Source organism: Erinaceus europaeus, chromosome 3 (genome assembly GCF_950295315.1).
Source record: "Erinaceus europaeus chromosome 3, mEriEur2.1, whole genome shotgun sequence".
Classification (NCBI taxonomy): domain Eukaryota; kingdom Metazoa; phylum Chordata; class Mammalia; order Eulipotyphla; family Erinaceidae; genus Erinaceus; species Erinaceus europaeus.
Window position 1 is genome coordinate 122,532,159 of NC_080164.1, and position 26,887 is coordinate 122,559,045.

At 37.8% G+C, this 26,887-nt stretch overlaps 1 protein-coding gene across 1 annotated transcript in view; it reads right to left on the minus strand.

Moving 5' to 3' along the window:
- ADAMTS3 (ADAM metallopeptidase with thrombospondin type 1 motif 3) overlaps positions 1-26,887 on the minus strand; it is a 287,233-nt gene that overhangs the window by 38,645 nt on the left and 221,701 nt on the right. The window contains exons 6-11 of the mRNA XM_007523544.3: positions 10,291-10,374; positions 7,367-7,523; positions 6,500-6,605; positions 5,967-6,110; positions 5,217-5,349; positions 2,084-2,197 (exon numbers count right to left, since the gene is read on the minus strand). Coding sequence (XP_007523606.1) covers positions 2,084-2,197; positions 5,217-5,349; positions 5,967-6,110; positions 6,500-6,605; positions 7,367-7,523; positions 10,291-10,374 — 738 coding nt within the window. The remainder of the gene's footprint in view (positions 1-2,083; positions 2,198-5,216; positions 5,350-5,966; positions 6,111-6,499; positions 6,606-7,366; positions 7,524-10,290; positions 10,375-26,887) is intronic.

Below are 26,887 nucleotides of genomic sequence, written 5' to 3' on the forward strand. Positions count from 1 at the left end.
GTAAAGCACAAGGACCGGCATAAGGATCCCGGTTCGAACCCCGGCTCCCCACCTGCAGGGGACTCGCTTCACAGGCGGTGAAGCAGGTCTGCAGGTGTCTATCTTTCTCTCCTCCTCTCTGTCTTCCCCTCCTCTCTCCATTTCTCTCTGTCCTATCCAACAACAACAACAACAATAATAACTACAACAATAAAACAACAAGGGCAACAAAAGGGAATAAATAAATAAAATAAATATTTAAAATATAAATAAATAAATAAATGTGCTAACATAGAAAATAATTAAAATAGGGAGTCAGGCGGTAGCGCAGCGGGTTAAGCGCATGTGGTGTGAAGTGCATGGACCGGTGAAAGGATCCTGGTTCGAGCCCCGGCTCCCCACCTACAGGGTGCCACCTGTCAGGCTGCAGTACTGTTTTTCCCCACAGTAACACACTAAGTGAGATAGTTAGTACTATGTTTGCAAAGTCTAGACTCAAATAATGGCAAATTTTATGATTATTGTTATCATGCTTATAATTCTCATAGAAAATATAGTTTATACACATTTGAAACAGAGCTCTAAAGGGTTTTAAAGGACCAAACACTATATAAATCTTCTTTGCCAGCTTTTAGTTCTGTCTACAGTATCTTATTTCCAAACTAGTCAAGGCTCTTCAACTTGAGTTCTTAACATGCCTTTGTTTGGATTTGGGTGATCTTTCCCCTTATGAGTAGTGAGCTTGGGACCTGGCCAGTTTCTGAGCATTCAATCCTGATGCACAACTTGAGATTTAAAGCTTCTGGGCATCTTTCCCCAAGGAACAATGCCAAATCTTCTGTATAAGTTCAAATGACTTTATTTCTGGACACAGTTCACAAGGAATGGGATGCCAGCAAGTAATCAAATCCCACTAGCAAGGGCCCAGTTATTCTGCTGAGCTGTGGCTTCCTATTGTTATTAAGGAGTTGAATGGTGGTCTCATGGAAGTTAAGTTTCAAATCCCTAGAATTTGTGTTAGTTTATTTGGTAAAAGGTCTTTGCAGATGTGATTTAATTAGGCAATCTGAGATGAGGAGACTGTCCTTGGTTATCCAGGTGGGTTCTAAATGCTACTGCATGTATCCCTATGAGAAAGGGAATGAGGCCATTTACACACAGAGAAGGGGGCCAGGAGACCACCAAGGCAGGGATTGGAGTAGTACAGTTACAAATTGAGAATGCCAGAAGCTGCAGGAACGGAAGGAGGGATGGCAGATTCTCCACTAGCCTCAAGCAAGAAAGAATGTCCCTATCCAAGTATTACTTCCTTTTGTTCAGTGAAAATCACTTTGGACTTCTGGCCTCCAAAACTGTAAAATGTGGAAAAAAAAAAAAAAAAAAACTGGGGCCAGTCAGTAGTGCACTTGGTTGAGCACATACATTACCATGCACAAGGACCTGAGTTCAAGCCTAGTCCCCATCTACAGAGGAGAAGCCTTGTGAACAGTGAAGCAGTGCTGTAGGTCTTGGTCTTGGACTCTCTCTCTCTCTCTCTCTCTCCCTCTCCCTCTCCCTCTCCCTCTCTTTCATTATTTTAAAAAATATTTTAATTAGATTAATTGATTAACTAATTTATTTATTATATAGAGAGTCAGAGAGAAATTGAGAAGGGAGGGGGAGATAGAGAGGGAATAAACAGAGACACCTGCAGCCCTGTTTCACCACTCATGAAACTTTACCCTTGTAGGTGGAGACCAGGTGTTTGAACCTGCATCCTTGTGCACTATAATGTATATGCTTCACCAGGTGCACTACTGTCTGGTGCTCTCTCTCTTTCTTTCTCCCTATTTCTTTTTTTCTCTAAATTTCTCTCAGTCTTATCAAATAAACATAAATATATATTTTAAGAAAGTGAAAAAAAAGTCTATTTTAAGCCCTCATGCCTGTGGTAACTTGTTATAGCAGCCACAGGAAACAACATTAGTACATATATCTATGAGATCTCATGCACTATGGTTTTCATAAAGACAAAACAACACAACTGTGCTTTCAATTTACCAGACTTTTAAAGATGATCATGCGACATACTATAAATTTTCATCATGAAAGCAGACATACTCACTTTTCCAGCAGCACATTCAGTTCCATCAAGTGGGGGACCTTTTTTAGTTTTACAAAAGTAAGGGTTATCAGGATGGCTACACCAAAGCTGTTTGCATGGGTCAAAGGTTCGAAACTAAAAGAAAGAAGATCAGAATTTCAAAGAACAGGCGGCATGACAAGAACCAACAATACCTCCTATAGAGTTTATTCATGCTGTGTTTGTTGAAGATCTTAATTTCAAGTTAAATGGTCTAAGCTATGGCATGTTAAGAAAAAATACTAAGAATCCTGAGTAGTGAGTACATTTATCCTGCTTCCCTAAAATAGCAATTATTTGGAATTTCCTGATTTAGTTGTAACATTTATGCATGCCACTTCTTAAAAATTATTTATTTATTTATTTTTTATTGGACAAGGCAGAGAGAAGTAAACAAGGGGGGAGAGAGAGGGGAAGAGAGAAGTAGACACACCCACAGTACTTCTTCACCATTTGTGAAGCTTCTCCCTGCAAGTCCTCAGCACTGAAGCTTCCTTTTGTGTGGTGTAATCTAGGCTGGAACCTGGGTGATACACATGATAAAGCAACACACTCTCCAAGTAAGCTGTTTCACCAGCCCTACTATGAACATTTGAAATGTGAAAACTTTTGGGCCCAGAAGATAGCATAATAATTATGCCAAAGACTTTCATGCCTGAGGTTTCCAGGTCTCAGATCCAATCCCCAGCACCACCATAAGCCAGAGCTGATCTCTTTGTATATTTCTCTCTGCACCTCTGTATATTTCTCTCTATACCTCTGTCATTAACACTGAATAAATAAATGATTTTTAATGTAAAAACTTATGACAATAATGCTGCAGTTTTCAACTATAAAAATATCTTCTCTTTATCACTATAGTTATGGATGAATCAAACAGACACAGTACAAGTGCCCATGACAACAAGGAACTATAGAAAAGGAAATATTCATCAAGCTATCTATGCAAGATAATGCATATCAGAAGCACAAATTTCATAATACATTCCCATAGTTTTAAAGGTGTGTGTGTGTGTGTGTGTGTGTGTGTGTGTGTGTGTGTGTGTGTGTGTGTATAAATGGCCTTCATTACTGAATATGGATTATCTCGTCTATCGGGCTTGCAAAGTAGGCTAACTTAATGGTTACAAGTAAGACTATCAAATTCAGACTAGAGCCTTGGTTTTCTCACTAGTAAGAATGATTTTTATCCTCCTTAAATTTCACACTGTATATGTGTAAGTGTGTATATGTATTTCTGGGTACTCCTGTCTTCTTAAACATCTTGTCATTATTTAGATTTTTTTAATAATACCATTCAACAGTGCACTCACATTTTTACATCAGTATTTCTTTCAGACATCAGTTTTTCTGTTCTAGTAATCTATTACTTAAATCAGAAATTGTACTTTTTCAAAGCATTGAGCCAAAGCTTTAGAACTCAGTCAGATCTACAACATTATCCCCATAATTAGGGCCTTATAGTAAATAGCTTAGAGAAAGACCAAATATATGTGTATATTTTTGATGTATGCTTCTTTTCAGTACAATAAAATAGTTTTTCTTTTTTAAAAAAATATTTATTTTATTTATTTATTCCCTTTTGTTGCCCTTATTGTTTTATTGTTGTAGTTATTATTGTTGTTGTCATTGTTGGATAGGACAGAGAGAAATGGAGAGAGGAGGGGAAGACAGAGAGGAGGAGAGAAAGATAGAAACCTGCAGACCTGCTTCACCGCCTGTGAAGCGAGTCCCCTGCAGGTGGGGATCCGGGGTTCAAACCGGGATCCTTATGCCGGTCCTTGTGCTTTGCACCACCTGCGCTTAACCCACTGCGCTACAGCCCGACTCCCAATTGTTTCTCTTTATGTTATAACACATAAAGCTTACTTAACAACAATGAACTATGAATGATCAACATGAGAAGTTAGCAAAATGGGGCTGTGTGGTGGCACACCTGAAGAAGACACTTATTACAATGAGCAAGGACCTGGGCTCTAGCCCCTGGTCCCCACTTGCAGGGAGAAAGCTTTGCAAGTGGCTGCAGGTGACTCTCTGTCTCTCTCCCTATCACTCCCTTCCCTCTCAATTTCTGGCTATCTCTATCCAATAAATAACTAAGTAAATAAATAACTATAATACAAAATTTAAAAAATAATTTAACAATAACAACTCTAATCTGTATAGTATATAAGGACCAATTTATGGATACCATAGAGCACTCACTGCATACAGTATTGTGCTAAGTGCTTGGTTATACTATAAAATTAAATCCTAATGAAATTCTATGAGATACATATTATTACCATTCATATTTTACACAGGAGATAAGTCAGAGGCAAGTAAGTGCTCAAAAGTCAACACCAAGTATTGAAATTTGGCTCTATTGATGCACCATGTCTAACCATTGGGCACATATTCCTAACAGCCATGTAATACCAATGTGGCTCTCATATGACAATATACCCATACAAACTTCCCTTGTGATCATGACTACATAGAATCCTGGCTAATAAGCCAATGCTTAGTAAAGTAAGGAAGGAGGTAAAAGATGACTCTTAGATGATTTTGCTCATATGTAGCATATACAGAATCACATGAACTTGGGGGGAAAAAAGTAGCTAACCTGTATCTAAGACTTTGGAATAAATGTAGTGGGTTTCCTTGTGGAAGAAGTGCGGAGTGTGGGGCACAGAACTTTGGTAATGGATGCGGTTTGAAACTCTACCTGTTATTTTATAATCTTATAAACCACTATCTATAACTAATTTTAACTCAAAAGAAAGAGATAAAGGAAGAGAGAGAAAGAAAGGCAGTATATATAAGGCTTAAAAGATATCTATGAAGATCACAACAGGAAAATTACGCTTTAGAGCCTGGCAACAATGGTTTCCAAGTTTGGCTTTGCTCTTTACCAGATGTGTGATTTAAACAAGTTAGTTAATGTCTGTAGATACTGGCCTTTTCATCTGTGAGATAAAAGTATGACAACTCTCTCCTAGTCTGTCAAAGGTTTAAACAAGATAGCATTCGCATAGCAGATACAAAATCATTGGTAGTGAGACTCTAAAGCTCACCAAACACAAATTATGCAAATAGATTTTAAGATGTAAAATCTAAATTGGCTGTAACATACCGCAGTACACATTTTATAACCAACACCAAAATCAAAACGACATTGTTCATCCATAGAATAATTGATTCCAGGAAGTTCTGGGAGTTTGGGCCAGTCATGTTCAAAAGGGTCATCAAGGAGACAATCATAGGAACTGTAGGAAGAGAAACATTACACATAGTTCAATGTTCATTTTTGTCATGTGCTAATGGAAAAGTACTCATAAATTATATACTCTGGAATTTCACCAGATCATAGAGCAAGGTCACAAAAGCTTGTAATGTGATAGTTCAATTCCATTTAGAAAAAGTCCCTTGATCCTTATTCATCCCAGGAAAATGAGCCAAGTATAACTTAGCAGTGTAGCAAGATTTTGACAATCTTGTTCAGATTTCCATCTGATCTTCCATAGTATGATAGGAGACTATGTCAATGGTGCTAAACATTATATGTGGTACACTATACATGGGATACTACACATACCATGGAACCATCCTCCCTTCATCAACTATACTTTGATCACTTCTCAGAGATTCCACAAAGAACTTACTCACAGTTAAATGGCCCACAGATTTCAATGTCATGGCTTAAAATGCTGTGATTACAATGCAGAATCATGCCCAATATTCTGAGTCATCAGAAAATGCTTATTGTGATCAATAGCTTTAATTTACTTGGAGTTTCACTAAGATCAAGGTCCTAAGAGTCAGGTTCTTTTCTGTGTTTCTTCAGCAACATGACTGTTCTCATGATATGCGGGAAGAAACGTACTGGATATATCTTTTCAATTCTTGGCCACTACATCGGGACCAGTGGTAGCGATGAAATGCTGCCTGCACCAAGGGTGCCATGACACTGCCCATCGCAGTCTCATCACCACACCTGTTGCCTTGTCCATCATGCTCCATCCCCAACCTGCAAAATAAAGTGAGACTTTCATTTTCAGTAAAAGTTTCTTTTATGAATAAATACAGGAAAATGTGTATCTTTTTTTTTTCTTCTTCTTTTTTTTTAAAAGCCAATGGCTTTCATCGAGGACTCTCAGAAACTGTGCAGTAGAAAGCAATCTGACAGAAATGCCTTATTTATTCTATAGATACAAAAACCACAGGAGTGTCTCTGCCAGACAGTCACTCATTTGGTTTCAGTGCATGGCCTCTTCACTGTTGCAACTCCCCACACTTGGCAAGGGACAGAGTTGTATTTTGGCATGTGCTTAGCCCAAATGGGAACAATATTGAGAAGCAGGGAATAAAAGGCCTTTTTTTTAAAAAAAACTTTTATAGCTGTCAACAGTGACTTACACATGGCCAGTTTCATGGGCGACTACAAAGGCAGATGAAAAGCCATCCTCATGATTCAGGGTACAACTCCTCACTGGATGACACATGCCTGTAACTGGAGCATATCCTGTAGAGAATGACAATTACTTTTTTTCATTAGATGAGAATGCCCATTAAAAATTACTACTGGACCTTTGCCTAGAAAAATACAAGCTTTTGGGGAAACAGTGGCAGTACTATTTTGCTGTAAGCATTGTGTCATATTCTCTTGGAAAAGTCACAGGTAATGGGCTCTAAAAAGATTCATTGAGCCTGCAATTTCTTCTTTCCTAAAGAAAGACATCACCCAGGGTTACCATTCTGTTCTGCCCACCAACTAAGCCTTGTCTTTCTGCTGTAGTGAACAGCCGTTCATATCATGGCACCAAAGAAGAGACAGAAATTCCATCAGTGTTGAAAATAGAATAATTTCTCTACTTTTTCCCAAAGTTTACAATAGAGTTTAGTAGATAAATGGAAGCTGGCTTTGGGAGAAAACTTCATGGCTGCAGTCATTTTTCATGGTCTCTCCTTTCCTATTCAAAACAGTTAGTGGAAACTGCAACGTATTTAACACAGTACCCTCGCCATACTCTAAATAGAAACGAGATCTGAAAGGCAAGTACAGTCTATACAGTATTTAAGTCCCATACTGTGGCACTTAACATTGAGAACTCCGGTGGAGTTCCCAGAAGCAATAGTGAGGCTAGCATATGTGTGGTGGAATGTGTTGGTAAAGAGGTGAACATCTGAACAGAGTTCCTGATCTAAGATTACTTTTTAGAAGTCATGCCTCTAAGTTGTTGTTTTGTTTTTTTTTTTCCTTCTTCCACATGTTAATAGAAATACCTTGCATTCCTGCAGGTCCAAAGTCTTGCCTAGTTAGGAAAATTGCATGATCATGGTGTTCAGAGTGGTTGGGATCAGATTTTTGCTGTTGGCAAGCCCAGCGACACACATTCTCCAAGCTCCTGGATGGGTTTCCCCTTTCTATAAGACTTATAGACTAAGAGAAAATAATATGTTAATAAGGATATACATAACATTTCCCTAAAAATCAACCTCTAGTGATTTTCTCTGAAGTTATTATCTGAGATAACAGTGATTATACAAGTTATACTTCCTTTTTCTTGGCTTTGTTTTTTTTTTCATTAGTGATTTAATAATAATTGAGAAGATTATAGGATAAGAGAGGTACAATTACATATAGTTCCCACCACCAGGGTTCTGTATCCCATTCCCTCCATTGGCAGAGGGACTTGTTTAGATATCTACTTTCATTTGAGATTTCAAAATGCTCTTGATGATGTCTTCATGATGACCACTAGCACCTTTGTGAAGGATGACTGGCCCACATGCAGAGACATGCAATTGAGCCCTGCTGTTGAGAGGTTAACTTGTCAGTTATTTGAGTAAGAACTGTAGTAGTCAAAGCATTGCTTGATTTGGCAGAGATCTTTAGTTTCATAGAAATTCAGAATAAAAACAGAGAAACATATTTGGACACAAAACTTTTCAGAGATCTTAGGATGAAAGATCTTTAGCTATGATCTTTTTTCTCTCTTTTCTTTTTTGGTCCATACTTAATCTAAGATATGGAAAGAATATAAGTTATTTGCAGAACTGACAAAGCTGGCCAAATCTTCATTGTTGTGAGACAATTCAAATCATACAAAATTAATATTTAAAGAAACAGCAGGTTTTAAAAAAATTCTTAGCAATGAAAATCTTGAAGTTGCAATTGATGGACTGATGCTCCATTACTTGGAATGCTACCACTGTCACATTATGGAAAGAAGTTAAAAGTTCACAAGGGAAGGGCTGACTGATCCTTTAAGAAATCAGGAGTCAGGCAGAGGACAGGAGATGGAATGAGAAACTGAACTTGGAACCCCAAATTAGTCCCTATTTGGCTAACAGGCTGAGAGTTTTGTTACATTCTAGAAAATATTATTATCAATATTTACATTCTTAATAAATAAAATTAACTTGGTTTATTATATGCTGATCACAGACTTGTCTAAACAAATGATTTAGCAACCAAAAACCTCTCCAATTGGAGTGGACTTGAATTCAGTGTTAGTGACACTAGTAGGTCAGGCTTATGGAGGAAATAAAGATCAGTGACACTCTCTCATCAGAAACTGAGAAGTGAATGTAAATATACACTTAAATACAAACACAGGGGTTTTTCCTATTTATTAAATGTATCATTTCACTCCAAATTCATGGTCAGGAGGACTAATTATAGAAGGAGGCATGTAGTTTTAAACACCAGGAAACTGCCAAACTAGACCCCCCCCTTTGTTTTCTTGTCAAACACAAACTATTTCATCCATTTCACTATTTCCAAGGGCAGGGATACACAGAGTGTCATTTTAAAGTCAGTTGAAATTGGTACATTATATGCAATGCCTTGTATGTACATTTGACCTTTTTGTTTTCAAAGGATTAAATTGCCTTTCAATAAAAAAATACCCACTGTGTTTCACTTTCCTCAAGTAGACATATATACACATGGAACATTGCTTTTTAACAAATAATGAGAGGGAAAAGATCTTTGTTACTTTTCTATGAAATAGTCAAAGAACCTAGGAAGCATCTGATGCCCAGTAGACACTAAATATAAATGTTTCAAGGGACTGGGTGGTGGTGCACCTGGTTGGGCATACATGTTACAGTGTGCAAATACCCGGGTTCAAGTCCCTGGTCTCCACCTGTAGGGAGAAAGCTTTGTGAGTGGTGAAGCAGTGTTGCAGGTGTCTGTCTCTATCCCTCTCTACCACCTCCTTCCTTTTTGATTTCTAGCTGTCTCTATCCAATAAATAAATAAAGATAATAAAAAATAAATATTTTCAATGAGTAAATGAAGCATATATTTGAAAATGATAGACTTTCTAATGATAGAATTCTCTTTCTAGATATAGTCCAGGTCCCCTGAGATAGAGCATAGGTTCACACCTGCCCATAAACTAGGGGAAAAATATATACCTGAAAGCTAAAGTACACAATAGCATGCAGGGAATACCCCCCAACACCTCATCTGCACTATTCCAATCTTTAGGTCCATGATTGTTCAACAATTTGTTTGGCTTTGTATGTTAACTCTCTTTTCAGCCACCAGGTTCCAGATACCAGCAGGATGCCACCGACCAGACTTCCCTGGACTGAGGACCCCACCAATATGTCCTGGAGCTCCACCTCCTCAGAGCCCCACCCTACTAGGGAAAGAGAGAGGCAGACTGAGAGTATGGATCAACCAGTCAACGCCCATGTTCAGCGGGGAAGCAAATACAGAAGCCAGACCTTCTAACCTCTGCAACCCACAATGACCCTGGATCCATACTCCCAGAGAGATAGAGAATGGGAAGGCTACCAGGGGAGGGATGGGATATGGAGATCAGGTTATGGGAATTGTGCGGAACTGTACCCCTCTTATTCTATGGTTTTGTTAATGTCTCCTTTCTTAAATAATAATAATAATAATAATAATAATAATAATAAAAGAATTCTCTTTCTTCACAATGGTGTCCATTTATTTTCAATGATGTTGTCATAACAAAACCACAACTCTATTACACCGTAGGAAACAAAACACAGAAACCATTAACCATCTGCTCAAATTTAGAGATCTTTAACTCTCTTTTTAGATTCAGAGCAGATGGAGTCTATGTAAGACACAGCTATGTAACATGTTAGCTACAGCTTCATCAACTTAATTTTGTTTCAAATCCATTTCTTAAATACATAGTTCATGTGTTTTCAGACTTTACCTTTGCATAACCCAGCATTATCATGCGCACCAAGACCACATTTATATGAACTCCAAGTGACTCATCATGATAAATTTCGTTCACCTAGAAACAAATCAGGTTGTTAATAAGAGAAAGGCAACACAAAGAATTTTATGAGTTGTGCAACATCTAAGGAATTGGCCATGCAATCCAAGTATGGGAGTCAAGTAACTCCATATATTTATGCAGAACTCTGAAATCTCTTCCCTTTAGTATAATTCTTGGATACGTGAGTTATAATTCTGTAAACACACAGTAACAAGAACATAGGGAACAGGCTTTATAAATGCCCCATTTGACCACTGTAGTGTTAGGAAGAAGCCACGTGTGCTACAGTCCACATATGATATTTACCAAAAGCAACCACAAGAGAGTGACTCTGAAAAAATTTCTACTACCTATGAGTGGCTCCAATGATATAAAAAGAGGGGTGGGGGTAGTTGTAGCAGGTATTTACACCTGTGAGTGCCCAGGTAGCCACTTGAGCACTCTGTCTGGGTAGAGAAGCCTATGGAAATGCAGAGGGCCTGCAGGATCTATGGTGGTCTAACCGTGGACCACTGAGTGGGTGCCCATTACCCCAGCTTATAACCAGCAGAAGCAGTGAACAGAGTCAAATCACTGCTTTTCCTATAATTTCAAAAGTTCAACATTTCTAAAAGTGAGCTGGCATGCTTAACAATAATAGATATTATAATTTAAGTAAACTTAAAACTCCCGGGCCAACATATACTTATATAGGAGAAGATGAAAACTGTTTAGATAAGAGCAGTTTTGGAGATTGACTTGTGAAAGTACATAAAATATTATGGCACATAGGGATCTAAGAGAGACCATATTATATCCTGTGGCTAAGTTATTGCAAAATCAGTGTAAGTAAAGATTGTCTGGATGGGGAGGGGCTGCAGGGTGGTGCACTCAGTTAAGCACACATAGTACTATGCCCAAGGACCCACATAAGGACCCAGGTTCAAGCCCCTGCTCCCCACCTGCAGTGAGGACAGTGAAGCAGGTCTGTAGGTGTCTTATCCTTCTCTCTCCTTCTCTAGCTCCCTCTTCCTTATCAATATTTCTCTGTCCTATCAAATAAAAGGAAGGGAGAAAATGGTTGCTGGGAGCAAAGGATTCAGAACGTCCCAGCAATAACCACAGAGGCAAATAAAAAGAAAGAAAGAAGGAAATACTGTTAGTAAATTGTGAAAAACTACTAATAGGAATGGGCATGGTGGAATTATCGGGCTAAACCACAAATTTATTAGCTTTTCTTAGGCACAGGGACCTAACATTTGTCACAAAAAAACTAAAGTAGATATAGAAAATCAGCTGCAATACTTCTTGAGATCAGGAGGTTAACATGGCAGGCAAAAAGCAAATTTATAAACTACAGAGGAAAGATTTGCATAACATCCAAACACTAGTTAAGGAAATAATCACAGGAGTGAGTAAAGAGTTTGAAAGAATTGTCATCAGGAATACAGAAACAGGGAGTCGAGTGGTAGAAGCGTATGTGGCGCCAAGCACAAGGACCAGTATAAGGATCTGGTTCAAGCCCCTGGTTCCCCACCTGCAGGGGAGTTGCTTCACAAACTGTGAAGTAGGTCTGCAGGTGTCTTTCTGTCTCTCTCTCTGTCTTCCCCTCCTCTCTCCATTTTTCTCTGTCGTATCCAACAAAGATGACATCAACAACAACAAAAACAGTAACTACAGCAATAAAACAAGAAGGGCAAAAAAAGGGAATAAATAAATATTTAAACACACACACAGGAATGCAGAAACAACAAATGAGACTCTGGAAGAAAACACTAATTATCTCAAGATTATTAGAGAGCTGAAAGCTGAAACAGCTGAGCTAAGAACACAACTAGCTGAACAAGCTAAAACAGTATCATAACAGGATAACAAAATAGATGAACTTCAAGAAACAGTAGAGGGTAGAGAGAATAGAATAAATGAAGCTGAATACAGAGTTAGCAAAATTGAGGACAAATTAGAGACAACTAAGAAAGAAGTAAGAGATCTCCAAAAGAGAGTAAAAGATACTGAAAACAAAAACAGAGACCTATGGGATGACTTCAAAAGAAACAATATACGCATTATTGGCTTACCAGAGGAAGAAAGAGAGAAAGGGGAAGAAAGCATCCTTCAGGACATAATAGCTGAGAACTTCTCTAGTCTAGACAACATCAAAGACAGAAAGGTTCAATAAGCCTAGAGCATCCCAAAGAGAATTAACCCAGACTTAAGACACATCATATTTAGAATGGAAAGGAATAAGGATAAAGAAAGGATCCTGAAAGCTGCAAGAGAAAAACAAAGAGTCACCTACAGAGAAAAACCCATAAGATTAGTAGCAGAATTCTCCACACAAACACTACAGGCCAGAAGAGAATGGCAAGATATCTATCGAGTGCTCAATGAGAAAGGCTTTCAACCAAGAATACTGTATCCTGCTAGACTGTCATTTAGACTAGATGGAGACATAAAAACCTTCTCAGACAAGCAACAGTTGAAATAATCAACTATCACCAAGCCTGCCCTGAAAGCGTTCTGACAGGTCTCCTATAAATAGTCAGACCACCATAAATAGGCCATATATCAGAACACTAAAACTCTACTACAAGAATGGCGTTAAAATATCTTCAATTTTTTATATCAATAAATGTCAATGGCCTGAATTCACCTATTAAAAGACACAGAGTAGGAAGATGGATCAGAAAACACAACAACAATATGCTGTTTACAGGAAACCCACCTAACTCAACAAGACAAACACAGACTCAAAGTGAAAGGATGGAAAACTATCATACAAGCCAATGGTCTACAAAAAAGAGCAGAAGCAGCTATTGTCATATCTTACATGATAGACTTCAAAATAAATAAAATTTAAAAAGATAGGAATGGACACTACTTAATGCTCCATGGATCAGTCAATCAAGAGGACTATTAACATCTACACACCCAATGAGAAGCCATCTAAATACATCAAACATCTACTGAAAGAGCTACTGCAACACGGTCATAGTAGGGAACTTCAGCACCCCACTCTCTCAATTGGACAGATCATCCAGGCAGAAAATCAATAAAGACATGAGAGAACTAAAGGAGGAGACAGCTAAACTAGAGCTATTGGACATTTTCAGAGTCATTCATCCCAAGAAACTGGAATACACATTTTACTCAAGTCCACATGGGATATTCTCAAGGATAGAACATATATTAGGTCACAAAGACAGCATCAGCAAATTCAAGAGCATTGAAATCATACCAAGCATCTTCTCAGACCACAGTGGAATTAAACTAACACTTAACAATCAACAGAAGATTAGTAATAGTCCCAAAATGTGGAAGCTCAACAGTACACTACTTAAAAACTACTGGGTCAAAGAGGAAATAAAGGAAGAAATCAAAATGTTTCGAGACATCAATGAAAATGAAGACACAAGCTATGAAAATATTTGGGACACAGTGCTGGGAAATTGTGAAGATGCAGTCACATCTGCCATGTTGTCCCCTCAGGCTACTGCTAGTTCCTGCGAGAGTTGGGACATTCTCGGAGTGCCTGTTTTGCCATGTTGTGCCCTCAGGGCATTGTCTATTTCCCCCGATATTTGGAGTGCTTTGGTCACTCCTCTCCCCTCCCATTCTCACGAGAGTTATTATCCTATCCTGGAGTGCTATGGTTACTCCTCCCCCTTCCCATTCTTGTGAAAGCTGCTCCTATAAAAGCCCTTCTTCTTCCGCACCTCGCTCTCTTGCCAGTGCCTCACTTCGGTGTTCAGACGGAGGAAAGGTTACTGCGTGAGGCGGCCATTTTCGCTACCTCCACGTGGCCCAAAGTGCTTCTCTAGCACCCAACTCTGAGGTGCCAGCACAAATAAAGATTTGTGTTCCCTCTTCGCTCTGGACCTCCTCTCTCTCTTCTCTGTGGCACACAACAACAACACAGGTAAGGCTGTATTGAGAGGGATGTTCATAGCCATATAAGCACACATTAGGAAACAAGAAAAAGCACAAATAAACAGCCTGATTGCACATCTTAAAGACCTAGAAGAAGAAGAACAAAGGAACCCTAAAGCAACCAGAAGGACAGAAATCACTAAAGTTAGGGCAGAAATAAATAACACTGAAAATTAGAAAAACATACAAAAGATCAATGAAAGTAAATGTTGGTTCTTTGAAAGAGTGAACAAAATTGACAAACCTTTAGCCAGACTCACAAAACAAAAAACGGAGAAGACCCAAATAAATTGAATCATAAATGAAAGAGGAAATATCACAACAGACACTGCTGAAATTCAACATATCATGGGAGGCTTCTATGAACAACTATATGCCACCAAGCTAGAGAACCTGGAAGAAATGGATGATTTCCTAGATACCTATGAACTCCCAAAATTAAGTAAAGAGGAACTAGATAGCATAGAAGAACAACAGGCCCATCACAGTTAAAGAAATTGAAACAGTTATCAAAAACCTTCCAAAGAATAAAAGTTCTGGACAAGATGGTTTTACAAGTGGATTCTACAAAACCTTCAAAGAAGAGCTAATACCTCTACTTTTAAAAGTCTTCCAGAAGATTGGAGACACTGGAATTCTCCCTTCTAGCTTCTATGAAGCCAACATCACTCTGATACCAAAAGCAGACAGGGATACAACCAAAAAAAAACTACAGACCAATATCTCTGATGAACATAGATGCTAAAATATTGAACAAAATTCTAGTCAACCGGATACAGCAGTATATTAAAAAGATTGTTCGGGCGTCGGGTGGTAGCGCAGCGGGTTAAGCACATGTGGCGCAAAGCTCAAGGACCAGCATAAGGATCCGGTTCGAGCCCCCGGCTCCCCACCTGCAGGGGAGTTGCTTCAAGGGCGGTGAAGTGGGTTTGAAGGTGTCTATCTTTCTCTCCCCCTCTCTGTCTTCCCCTCCTCTCTCCATTTCTCTCTATCCTATTCAACAACGACAACAAGAAGAACTACAATAATAAAACAACAGGGCAACAAAAGGGAATAAATAAAATTTTTAAAAACTTTTTAAAAGATTGTTTATCATGACCAAGTGGGGTTTATCCCAGGCATACAAGGTTGTTTTAATATACATAAATCAATCAACGCGATTCACCACATCAACAAAAGCAAGACCAAAAACCACATGCTCATATCAACAGATGCAGAGAAAGCCTTTGACAAAAATCCAACATCCCTTTATGATCAAAACGCTACAAAAAGTGGGAACAGATGGAATATTCCTCAAGATAGTGAAGTCTATATATAGCAAACCTACAGCCAACATCCTAAAGGTGAAAAACTGGAAGCATTTCCCCTCAGATAAGGTACTAGACAGGTATGCCCACTATCACCATTATTATTCAACATAGTGTTGGAAGTTCTTGCCATAGCAACCAGGCAGGAGCAAGGAATTAAAGGCATACAGATTGGAAGAGAAGAACTCAAACTCTCCCTATTTGCAGATGACATGATAGGATACAGAGAAAAACCTAAGGAATGCAGCAAGAAGCTTTTGGAAATCATCAGGCAATACAGTAAGGTGTCAGGCTACAAAACTAACATTCAAAAGTCAGTGGCATTCCTCTATGCAAATTCTTCTAAATTAGAAGAAGTTGAAATCCAGAAATCAATCCCTTTTACTATAGCAGCAAAAACAATAAAATATCTAGGAATAAACCTAACCAAAGAAGTGAAAGACTTATATACTGAAAATTATGAGTGACTACTCAAGGAAATTGAAAAAGACACAAAAAAGTGGAAAGATATTCCATGTTCATGGGTTGAAAGAATTAACATCATCAAAATTAATATACTACCCAGAGCCATATACAAATTTAATACTATCCCATCAAAATCCCAAGCACATTTTTTAGTAGAATAGAACAAATGCTACAAATATTTACCTGGAACCAGAAAAGACCTAGAAATGCCAAAACAATCTTGAGAAGAAAGAACAGAACTGGAGGCATCACACTCCCATCTCAAATTTTACTATAAGGCCATTGTCATCAAAACTGCTCGGGACATCTATAGACACACTGACCAGTGCAATAGAATTGAGAGCCCAGAAGTAAGCCCCCACACCTATGGACATGTAGTCTTTGACAAAGTGCCCATATTATTAAATGGGAAAAGTAGAGTTTCTTCAACAAATGGTGTTGGAAAAAATGGGTTGAAACATGCAGAAGAATGAAACTGAACCACTATATTTCACCAAACACAAAAGTGAATTCCAAGTGGATCAAGAACCTGGATGATAAGCCAGAAACTATCAGATACTTAGAGGAAAAATTGTAATTGGTTCATCTTTTCAAATTGTAATTTTGGTTATTCTTCAATGAACCAAATCCAATTACAAAGAAGATTAGAAGACTAAAGCAAGTATAAACCTATGGGACTACATCAAATTAAAAAGCTTCTGCACAGCAAAAGAAACCAATACCAAAACCAAGAGACCCCTCATAGAATGGGAGAAGATCTATTTTGCTTGTTGTTTTGTTTTTTAAGACTTCTTTTTAAAAAATATTTATTTATTTATTCACTTTTGCTGCCCTTATTGTTTAACTGTTTTTGTTATGGGAGAAGATCTTTACATGCCTTACATCAGACAAGAGTTTAATAACCAACATATATAAAGAACTTGCCAAACTCAACAACAAGAAAATAAATAACCCCATCCAAAAATGGAGGGAGGACATGGACAGAATATGCACCACAGACGAGATTCAAAAGGTTGAGAAACACATGAAAAAATGTTCCAAGTCTCTGATTGTCAGAGAAATGCAAATAAAGACAACAATGAGGTACCACTTCACTCCTGTGAGAATGTCATACATCAGAAAAAGTAACAGCAGCAAATGATGGAGAAGTTGTGGGGTCACAGGAACCCTCGTGCACTGCTGGTGGGAATGTAAATTGGTCCAACCTCTTTGAAGAACTCTCAGAAGGCTAGAAATGGACCTACCCTATGATCCTGTAATTCCTCTCCTGGGGATATATCCTAAGGAACCCAACAAACTCATCCAAAAAGATCTGTTTACACATATGTTCTTGGCAGCACAATTTGTAATAGCCAAAACCTGGAAGCAACCCAGGTGTCCAACAACAGATGAGTGGCTGAGCAAGTGGTGGTATATATACAAAATAGAATACTAATCAGCTATTCAAAATGGTGACTTCAGCCGATCTTGGATGGACCTTGAAAAATTCATGTTAAGTGAAGTAAGTCAGAAACAGAAGGATGAATATGGGATTATCTCACTCTCAGGCAAATTTGAAAAACAAGATGAGAAGAGAAAACACAAGTAGAACCTGAACTGGAATTGGTGTATCGCACCAAAGTAAAAGACTCTGGGGTGGGTGAGTGGGGAGAATACAGGTCCAAGAAGGATGACAAAGGACCTAGTGGGGGTTGTATTGTTATATGGAAAACTGGGAAATGTTATGTATGTACAAACTATTGCATTTACTGTTGAATGTAAAACATTAAGTCCCCAATAAAGAAATTAAAAAAAAAAACCAGATATAGATTCCTATTTTGTGGAAAACTCATTTATTTATAAGCATTTGAATTTACATTCAAAAATACATAAAATGCTAAGGTTCAGTTTATACCTGTTCAGGATAAGGTGCAGACAAAGGGGCCAAGGGCATTAAATGGAGAAAGAAAAACCTCTTTAATCAGAGGTGTTCGGGAAAGTAGGTGGTCACATGAGGAAGAATGAAAACAGGATTATATGTCACCTTGCACAGACACACACAAAAAAACCTAGAAATGGATCAAAGACTTAGATGCTAGACCAGAAACCACAAAAACATAGAAGAAACATTAGCAAAACAGTATATGATATCTGCTTTGGAAATGTCCACAAAGTCTTGAAACCTACACTAAGGAAAACAAAAGATAAACTACTGGAACCACATTAAACTAAAAAGCTTCTGCAAAGCAAAAGGAAACATCACACACACACACACACACACACAAATCTACAATGTTTTGCACAAATGTGGAAACAGGTACTTCATGGTCAAGTTTTCCTGACACAGTCTGGCAGACTCCTGAAGTATTGATTTTTTTTCCTGCCCTCTCTTGTAAGAGTTGAAAAATATGAGTGTACCTAAAAGAAAGCAAATGTTAATGAGTCTAGAGAATGTGTCACATAAAGAATGTCTGAGGGTGGGTGGGGATTGATAGCATAAAGGCTATGCAAAGAGACTGTCATGCCTGAGGCTCCAAAGTCCCAGGTTCAATTCCTTAATTCCTTGCACCACTATAAACCAGAGCTGAGCAGTGCTCTGGTAAAAAAAAAAAAAAAAAAAAAAAAGGAAGAAAGAATGGAAGAAAGAAAGAAAAGGAAGGAAGGAAGGAAGGAAGGAAGGAAAAGGAAGGAAGGAAGGAAGGAAAAGGAAGGAAGGAAGGAAGGAAGGAAGGAAGGAAAAGGAAGGAAGGAAGGAAGGAAGGAAGGAAGGAAAAGGAAGGAAGGAAGGAAGGAAGGAAGGAAGGAAGGAAGGAAGGAAGGAAGGAAGGAAGGAAGGAAGGAACAGAATGGCTGGGGAGATGCAATGGATAAGCATCTGACACTAGATTCAAAGAAATAATTCACTCGGTTATTGTGCTGTTTTGTGATGTATGCAACTCAAGGTTTGAGTTTAGCCCTCAGTGCACTGAAGAAAGCTTCAGTGTCGTGATCTCTTTCACTCTCTTTCTGCTTCTTTGTCTCTTTAATTTATTAAATAAATAACTAAATAGTTTTTTTCAAGTATCTGACACTAGACACTGTCTCAGTTAAGATCTTCGTTCATGTCACTTTCAACTTTCTTAGACTTAGTCAAATGGACATAATAAGAATATTGTGTTGCCCTTGGAATATACCTAAAATAGACCTACTAGGTTTTTTCCAAAATGGAGACCCCAAATTTCATCTGCTATAGTCTTACCTTTAGATTCTGGATTATTAAACAATTTTTTCTGCTTTATATCTTAATGCTTTTTCAGCCACCAAGTTGCAGATGCTACCATGACGCCAACCTGACTTCCCTGGGCAGATGACCTCACCAATGTACCCTGGAACTCCACCTCTCCAGAGCCCTGCTCCACTAAGGAAAGATAGAAACAGGCTGGCAGTAGGGATCAACCTGCCAATGCCTATATCGAGCATAGAAGCAATTACAGAAGACCTTCCACCTTCAGCACCTCATTATGATCCTGGGTCTATACTTGCAGAGGGATAAAGAATAGGAAAGCTTGCAATGGAGGGTTGGGGATGTGGAACTCTGGTCGTGGGAATTGTGTGGAATTGTATCCCTCTTATCCTATGGCCTTTTTGGTCATTACTAAATCAATAAAAAATAAAATAATAAAAACAGAATATTGTGCCACAAAGGTTGAGGAAGAATAAAAGGATGTAATTCATGCGTACACATTGCTCAAATACCCAATAAGTGAAAAGAGAGGGGTGCTGAAGAACACTGGTGTGGAAGAAGTGAAGATGAAACCCTGTAAGACATACTAGCCACCATATGAAAAGATAAGGTTAGATTTATTCTGTATATCTGCAGAAAATGAAACAAGCAACCAGGTTTTCACATTATTAATGGGGTAAAGTTTAGGTCAGTAGAGGGGAAAAAATGAATGTGGGACAAAAAGTTTCTTATGATCTTTTTGGTCATGGGTAGACGCTCTTATTTTATTCCATATTTCATACTGCTTTTAGACATCCCTTCCTTTCTGGATTGTTTGATTAAAATATTCATAACAATATAAGTATGTGGGTTGGGTGATGGTGCACCTGATTGAGTGCACATGTTACAATGCAAAAGGACCCAGTTCCAAGCCCCTGGTCCCCATCTGCAGGGGGAAATCTTTTCGAGTGGTGAAGCAGTAGTGCAAGTTTCCCTCTGTCTCTCTCTCTGACTCTTTATTTTCCCCTCTCCGCTCAATTTCTGACTGTCTCTATCCAACAAATAAATAAAGATAATTAATTTAAAAAATATATAGGTATGAAATTCAAAGCCAGGCCTCTCACTAACACATTCATCAAATGACTTCTTGTAAGTGACAAGATGCCTTCATACACAAAATTATAGCATACACTAACTTACCTTAATATAATTGAAAAGTAAATGCATCCAATGTTAAAATTGTTAAATACCAGTAAAAACCACACAAAACAGAAGCTGCCATTTAAAAAATAAAATAACAGTAGTTAGATGAAAACAAAAGCAAGGGCTTGAAAGGAGGCTCCTTATCACAGTGCCTGCCAGCATTGCCATGCCCAGGCCATGTCTGAGTCAGGGAGGTGCTGGAACAATAGAGGAATCACTGCTCTCTCTCCTTTCTCTGACTTTCTTTCTGTCTCTCTATCAGAATGTGAAAATTATCCACAGTTATGAGATTGTGCAGGTACAAGGCCCTGGCTCCATTAATTAGTTAAGTAATTAATTTTAGGGAAAAAGGAGATGGGAGTAAAGATAAAACTTAAAGATGGGAGTAAAGATAATACTTAAAGATGGGAGTAAAGATAATACTTAAAGCCAGTGAAGAATAATGGAAGAAGAAGAAGGAGAAGGAGAAGAGAATTCATCATCTCACAATCATGAAATTAATGAACTGGGGGGAGGGGTAATAATCAGAAGCTAGCTGTAATTCAATATAATTCGAGATAAAAATGTGCATGCAGTTACTTTAACATTTTCAATTCATTTTTGTTTGGTAAATTGAAAAATTATTCTGTTGTTGAGAAAGTGTGACAGTCAACATTCATGTTATTAGTGCCAGAATTACATTCCAAAACTTTGGAATAAAAGCATACTTTTCTGAAAGTCAAATTTGGTAGTGGTCTACACAGGTACATAGATATGAAACTATTATTGAAATCTTACAGCTATGTAAATCAATTTAGAAATCAACAAAAATTTTTCTATCTACACAAAAATGTTATTTAAGAAAGGTCACTATTTTGACTGGCTAATTAGGTAACAGGGTGCCCTGCTGAACACTGAAATCAGAGTGTTCTAGGGCAGCACACTATTACAAAGTGTACTGACTGTATAACAGGTAAATAAATGTAAGACACTATCTATGCACAGCAAAAAAAAAACAAAACAACTCTTTCAATTGGGCAAATAAGCTGTATTCATACAAAGCCCTAGCATTTATTATTTTCCTATACAAAGCTTAAAAAAAAAAGTAACTTCTTTCACATTTTTCACCTCTAAAACACATTTAACCTGTGCTGAGTGGTAGCACACCTGGCAGAGTTCACACATGTTTAAGGACCCTAGTGCCATGCCTGAATCCCAACCAGCAGGTGGTAAGCTTCAAGGGAAGTGGAGAAGAGATGCAGGTACCTATCCTCTACCTCTTCTACTATCAAAAAAGGAAGGAAAAAAAAAAAAAAAAAGGTTGCTCTGGCCACCAGGAGCAGTGCAGTTGTCATAGAGGTGGGGAGTCCCAGAAGTCATTTCGGTGGCAAACACATAAATTAAATGCACTTAATAATTTCACTACTCTTCTTACCAGGCCTTATCTTGAATAGGATGGAATACTTGCATTTTCCACAACACACAGGATAAGTGTTCGGGAAATAATCCGAACCACAGGACGAAATAGTCAGAGGCCTGAATTCTGTTCCTGATGACACCACTGAGAAACTGAGTGAGCTTAGATTGGTCACTTAGCCTCTCTGAACTTCTGCTTTCTTTCTAGAAAACTGAATCACACTGTGCCTGCTTCACAGAATTGCTGTTCATGTGAATTAAAACCCCACATGGCTAACATCAGCAAAATAAAAGGCACTTCAGTGCATTTCCACTTACCCATCCATTAAGTTTTAAAGATCTGTTGAGTTTATTTACATAATATATCCCAAAAAGAAAAACAAAAAAAAAAAAAGAAAAGAAAAGAAAAAGTGCCGTGTCCCTTGGTTTTCATTGAGAAGCTCTTCAGGACACATTTTAAATCTGTTCAATTTCAGTTTAATGAATTATGTAGTCTAAATTATAAAAAAAAAATGAGGTTATTAAATTTTCAAATGGTACTGTCTAAATGCACATAAGTTTTCTTCAGCAGGTGGCGCTATGTCCATTTTAGAAGGAGGCAAAGAGGCTGCACAATATACATGAACCTATTTACACATCTGTTATTGCCTTTTTGTATAAATTTACATATTTATGAAACAACTGCCTTAAAATTAAATGAGAATTTAAAATCTTTTAATTTGAAGAATCCATTGAGTCATTTGACCCAAAAAGCAAAGAAAAATTTGAAGACACTTGTATTTAGAATTTTCTTTCATGTTCTCTGAAATATATATATATATATATGTATGTACATAAAATAAAAACCCTTCCATGATCTGGGTATAAGTTAATCATAAATGTTAACAATCAATAAGTGATACCCAGAAAGTGCTAAAAGCATATCACCCTGAATTAAGCATTTGAATCCATCAGGATGAACTAAACTAAGTGTTCATTAAGAAAGTACTATCCAATAGTGAAAAGCAAGGAAAGCAATTTTCCTCCGAAGTAGTAGCAACATCAGAAACAATCAGATACAATAACGATCATTACACAGAGCTTTCCAGTTTCCAGACACTGCTCTAAATGCTTTACCTATATTACTTGATACTTGGAACAAGCTTAGAGGTGCTTCCATCACCACTTTCCATCTAAAGAAACTGAATCTGGGAGGATTTAAGTAACATAGTGAATGATGGTGAATAGCTCAGCAGTCTGAAGGCTGTATTTTTTGTGAACTTTTTAAAAATATATTTATTTATTTGATAGAGACAGAGGGATGGAGAGAGAGAGAAAGAGAGAGAGAGAGAGAGATAGGAAGGAGGGAAGAAAGAAAGATACTTGCAGCACTGCTTCACAACTCTTGAAGCTCCCTGCAGGTAGGGACCACAGGCTTGAGCCTGGGTCCTTGCATGGTAACATGTGCATTCTACCAGGTGTGCCACTGTGGAACCCTTGTTATCACCATCTTGATTACACTTCCACAGACTAGGAGACCTCAGTATTGTTATCATGAACAGTAGACTTGGTTTTAAGATAATCAGTAGTGGCTTGCTGTTCCTGAGTTTAAGAAATGGTAGCGAAAGGGAGTAGGGCAGTAATGCAGCAGGTTAAGCACAGGTGGTGCAAAGTGGCGTAAGGATCCTAGTTTGAGCCCCCCAGCTCCCCACCTGCAGGGGAGTCGCTTTACAGGCAGTGCAGCAGGTCTGCAGGTGTCTATCTTTCTCTCCCCCTCTCTGTCTTCCCCTCCTCTCTCCATTTCTCTCTGTCCTATCCAACAACAATGACATCAACAACAATAATAACTACAACAACAATGGAAACAAGAGCAACAAAAGGAAATAAATAAATAAATAAATATATAAAAAAAGAAATGGTAGCGTATTGAGAAATAGAACTCTATAACTTCATATTCTTCCTCATAATATTTCTTCAAAATTCAAGGAAAGAAGAAATTGGAGCATAAAATTACTATAATTAAGGATTTTCTGATTATGAATATAAAACTATTCTAGAAGTATTGTAAAGAGGAGATTGAGAATGTCAGTGGGAAAACCAAATAAAGAAAAAAAAAGATAAGGATATTGGACTTTATTACCGATGTTTTTGGTTGTACAGAAAAAAAGTATTAAGCATATAATGATTATGTATTTATTCATTTATTAATTTATTTTTTTACCAGAGCACTGCTCAGCTTTGGTTTATGGTGATGTTGGGGATTGAATCTCAGAGCTCAGAGCCTTAGGCAGGAAAGTTTTTTGGCATAACCATTATGTTATCTCCCTAGTCCAAGAATATAATGAGATAAGTGAAGAGATGAAAGACTACTGGATGGTTTTGTTCTTACGTGGAGTATAGATAACTAAAGCATATGAACTTGCAAACAAAGGAACAAATAAATTGCAACCAAGCAGTCTCTTAGACTTTGGGTACACTGTGGGGGCAGGGCAAACTTTGGAGGTGGGTGCAGTATAAATCTGTACTCCTGAAATCCTATCATTTGTAAATCATTATTAAATCACTAAAAGGTAATATTTTAAAAAAAAAATAATTCATTGGTGTATTGCACCAAAGTAAAAGACTTGGGTGGGGGGAGTTCAGGTCCTGGACCATGATGGCAGAGGTGGACCCAGAGAGGGTGAATTGTTATGTGGAAAACTGAGAGATGTTACCCATGTACAGACTACTGTATTTTACTACTGAATGCAAACCATAAATGCCCCCAATAAAGAAAAAAAATCATCGAGCACAAACACTCCAAGATGTTAACCATCTTATGGTTAACATAAATGCAAACTAAAATTTAACTAAGCAAAACTAAATATCCTTTCACCACCACAGGGATTGATCTATTGGAGCAGGGGTAGATTTTCTATGAGGTGTTCAAGGTTGAGCCCAGACTCTAGTAAATTACCTGAAATGAGGGGGTAAACAGAGCATTAATTCAATTTTCAGATGACCTTAAATTGGAAGGGACTGCCTGTGATGGGGGTGGAGTGGGTGAAGGTACAATCAAATCAAGTATTCCTTTCCTTGAAAGGAAAATTCCTTCCAGGTTTGTTCCCGGACAGGACAATTTCTCCTGGGACATTTCCCTGGCAGGACAATCTGACCTGCTTTGTCTGACTAGCTGATGAACAGCTTTGTCTGGCTTAAAGTAAGAAACATTTATTTTTCATTCAGAATAGTTAGTGAGAGCTTGAGAGGCAGTGTAGCTGAGTGGTAAATGCATGGACTCTGTACCCAGAGAACTTGGGCTTGATCAGAGTTATGGGACCTTAGGTGTGCTTCTTTTAACCATGCCTCAATTTTCTTACCTATATAATGTAGTGATTCTATTATGGTCTTTAAAGGACTGATAAGAAGCACAAATAAACTCAAAAATGCACAGACTATAACAGTGGTTTGTCCTTACAAACAAAGAAACAAAAAATGTTGACCATCACTGATAGTACTATTTACATAGAAGCAAATAAATAGTACAAAGGTGTGATTATTTTTATTAAAGACACACACAAGTAATGACAAGATAGACTGGATGGCTTTGGGTGGACATCAGAGAATACTGGAATAAAGAACAAGAATTCTGAAATGAACTGGGAAAACATATTACTCTAATCATAACTATCTCTGGTAGAGCTAAAAATTCCAAACACATCCAATTGTACTTGAGTTTATAGTTCTCTATATTCTTTTTATTCAGCAGAGGTTGAATGTCTTAGTCTGTGAACTTTTCTTTCACCTCCATCCAAGATTAATTTAAAAAAAAAACTAATTTTTCTAAATAGGCTTCTCAAGTATTTACTAAAAGGTGACATGTGCTCAACTTTCCTAGGGACAGGGATTTGAATAGTAAATGAGTTGTTTTAAACAATTTTTATTTTATTTCTTCCCTTTTGTTGCCCTTGTTGTTTTATTGTTGTAGTTATTATTGTTGTTATTGATGTTGTTGTTGGATAGAAATGAAGAGAGGAAGGGAAGACAGAAAGGGGAGAGAAAGACACCTGCAGACCTGCTTCACCGCCTGTGAAGCAACTCCCTTGCATATGGGGAGCTGGGGGTTCGAACCGGGATCCTTATGCCGGTCCTTGTGCTTTGCGCCACCTGCGCTTAACCCGCTGTGCTACCGCCCAACTCTCGTAAATAAATTTTAAGTCTCTGTTCTTATCATGATTACATTCTGAAAGGTAAATAGGAAATAAGTGTAGAAAAATACACAAAGGCCGTGAAGCACACAGACTGGCATAAGGATCCCGGTTCGAACCCCCAGCTCCCCACCTGCAGGGGAGTCACTTCACAGGCAGTGAAGCAGGTCTGCAGGTATCTTACTCTCCCCCTTTCTGTCATCCCTTCCTCTCTCCATTTCTACCTAACAACAATGACATCAATAACAACAATAATAACTACAACAATAAAACAGCAAGGGCAGCAAAAGGGAAAATAAATAAATAAATATAAAAAATTTTTTTAAAAAAGAAAAATACACAAAGGCATAGCTCAAGTCATTTCACCTGATAATAGGTGCTATGAAGACAGTAAATATGAGTGGTCAGACAAAGGAAGAAGCTAGTTGATTAATGGGTTACCTTTGAACAGGAAGGATATGTGTGTGTCTGATCTGTGGGATGAACAATCCAGGCAGAAGTTAGAACAAGTAGAAAAAAATTAATCTAGATAAGCATTATAGTGTAAAACCTTGCAAAGGAGACATCAATATCACCACAGGATATACACACCATAAGAAGTTACAGGATTTTTCTCTCTTGTGATTAGCACATCCTAAGTTCAAATGAGTCGATGCAGCATCAATACTTATTCTCTCTTCACAACTACCTTGCTTGTCTTTCTCTTGTAGTATAATTGCTATTTCCAAATTCTTCTAAGTCCCTTCCTACTTAAAGTTATTGCTCAAAACAAAACACTCTATTTTCTGTATTCATTATCTCCCTTCTTGGAGTTCTTTTTTCTCTCATTAATATTTTCAATTTTCTTTCATTGTGAAAAAAAGTATCCTGCCTACATATTTTGTGCACTTTGCATTGTTTGG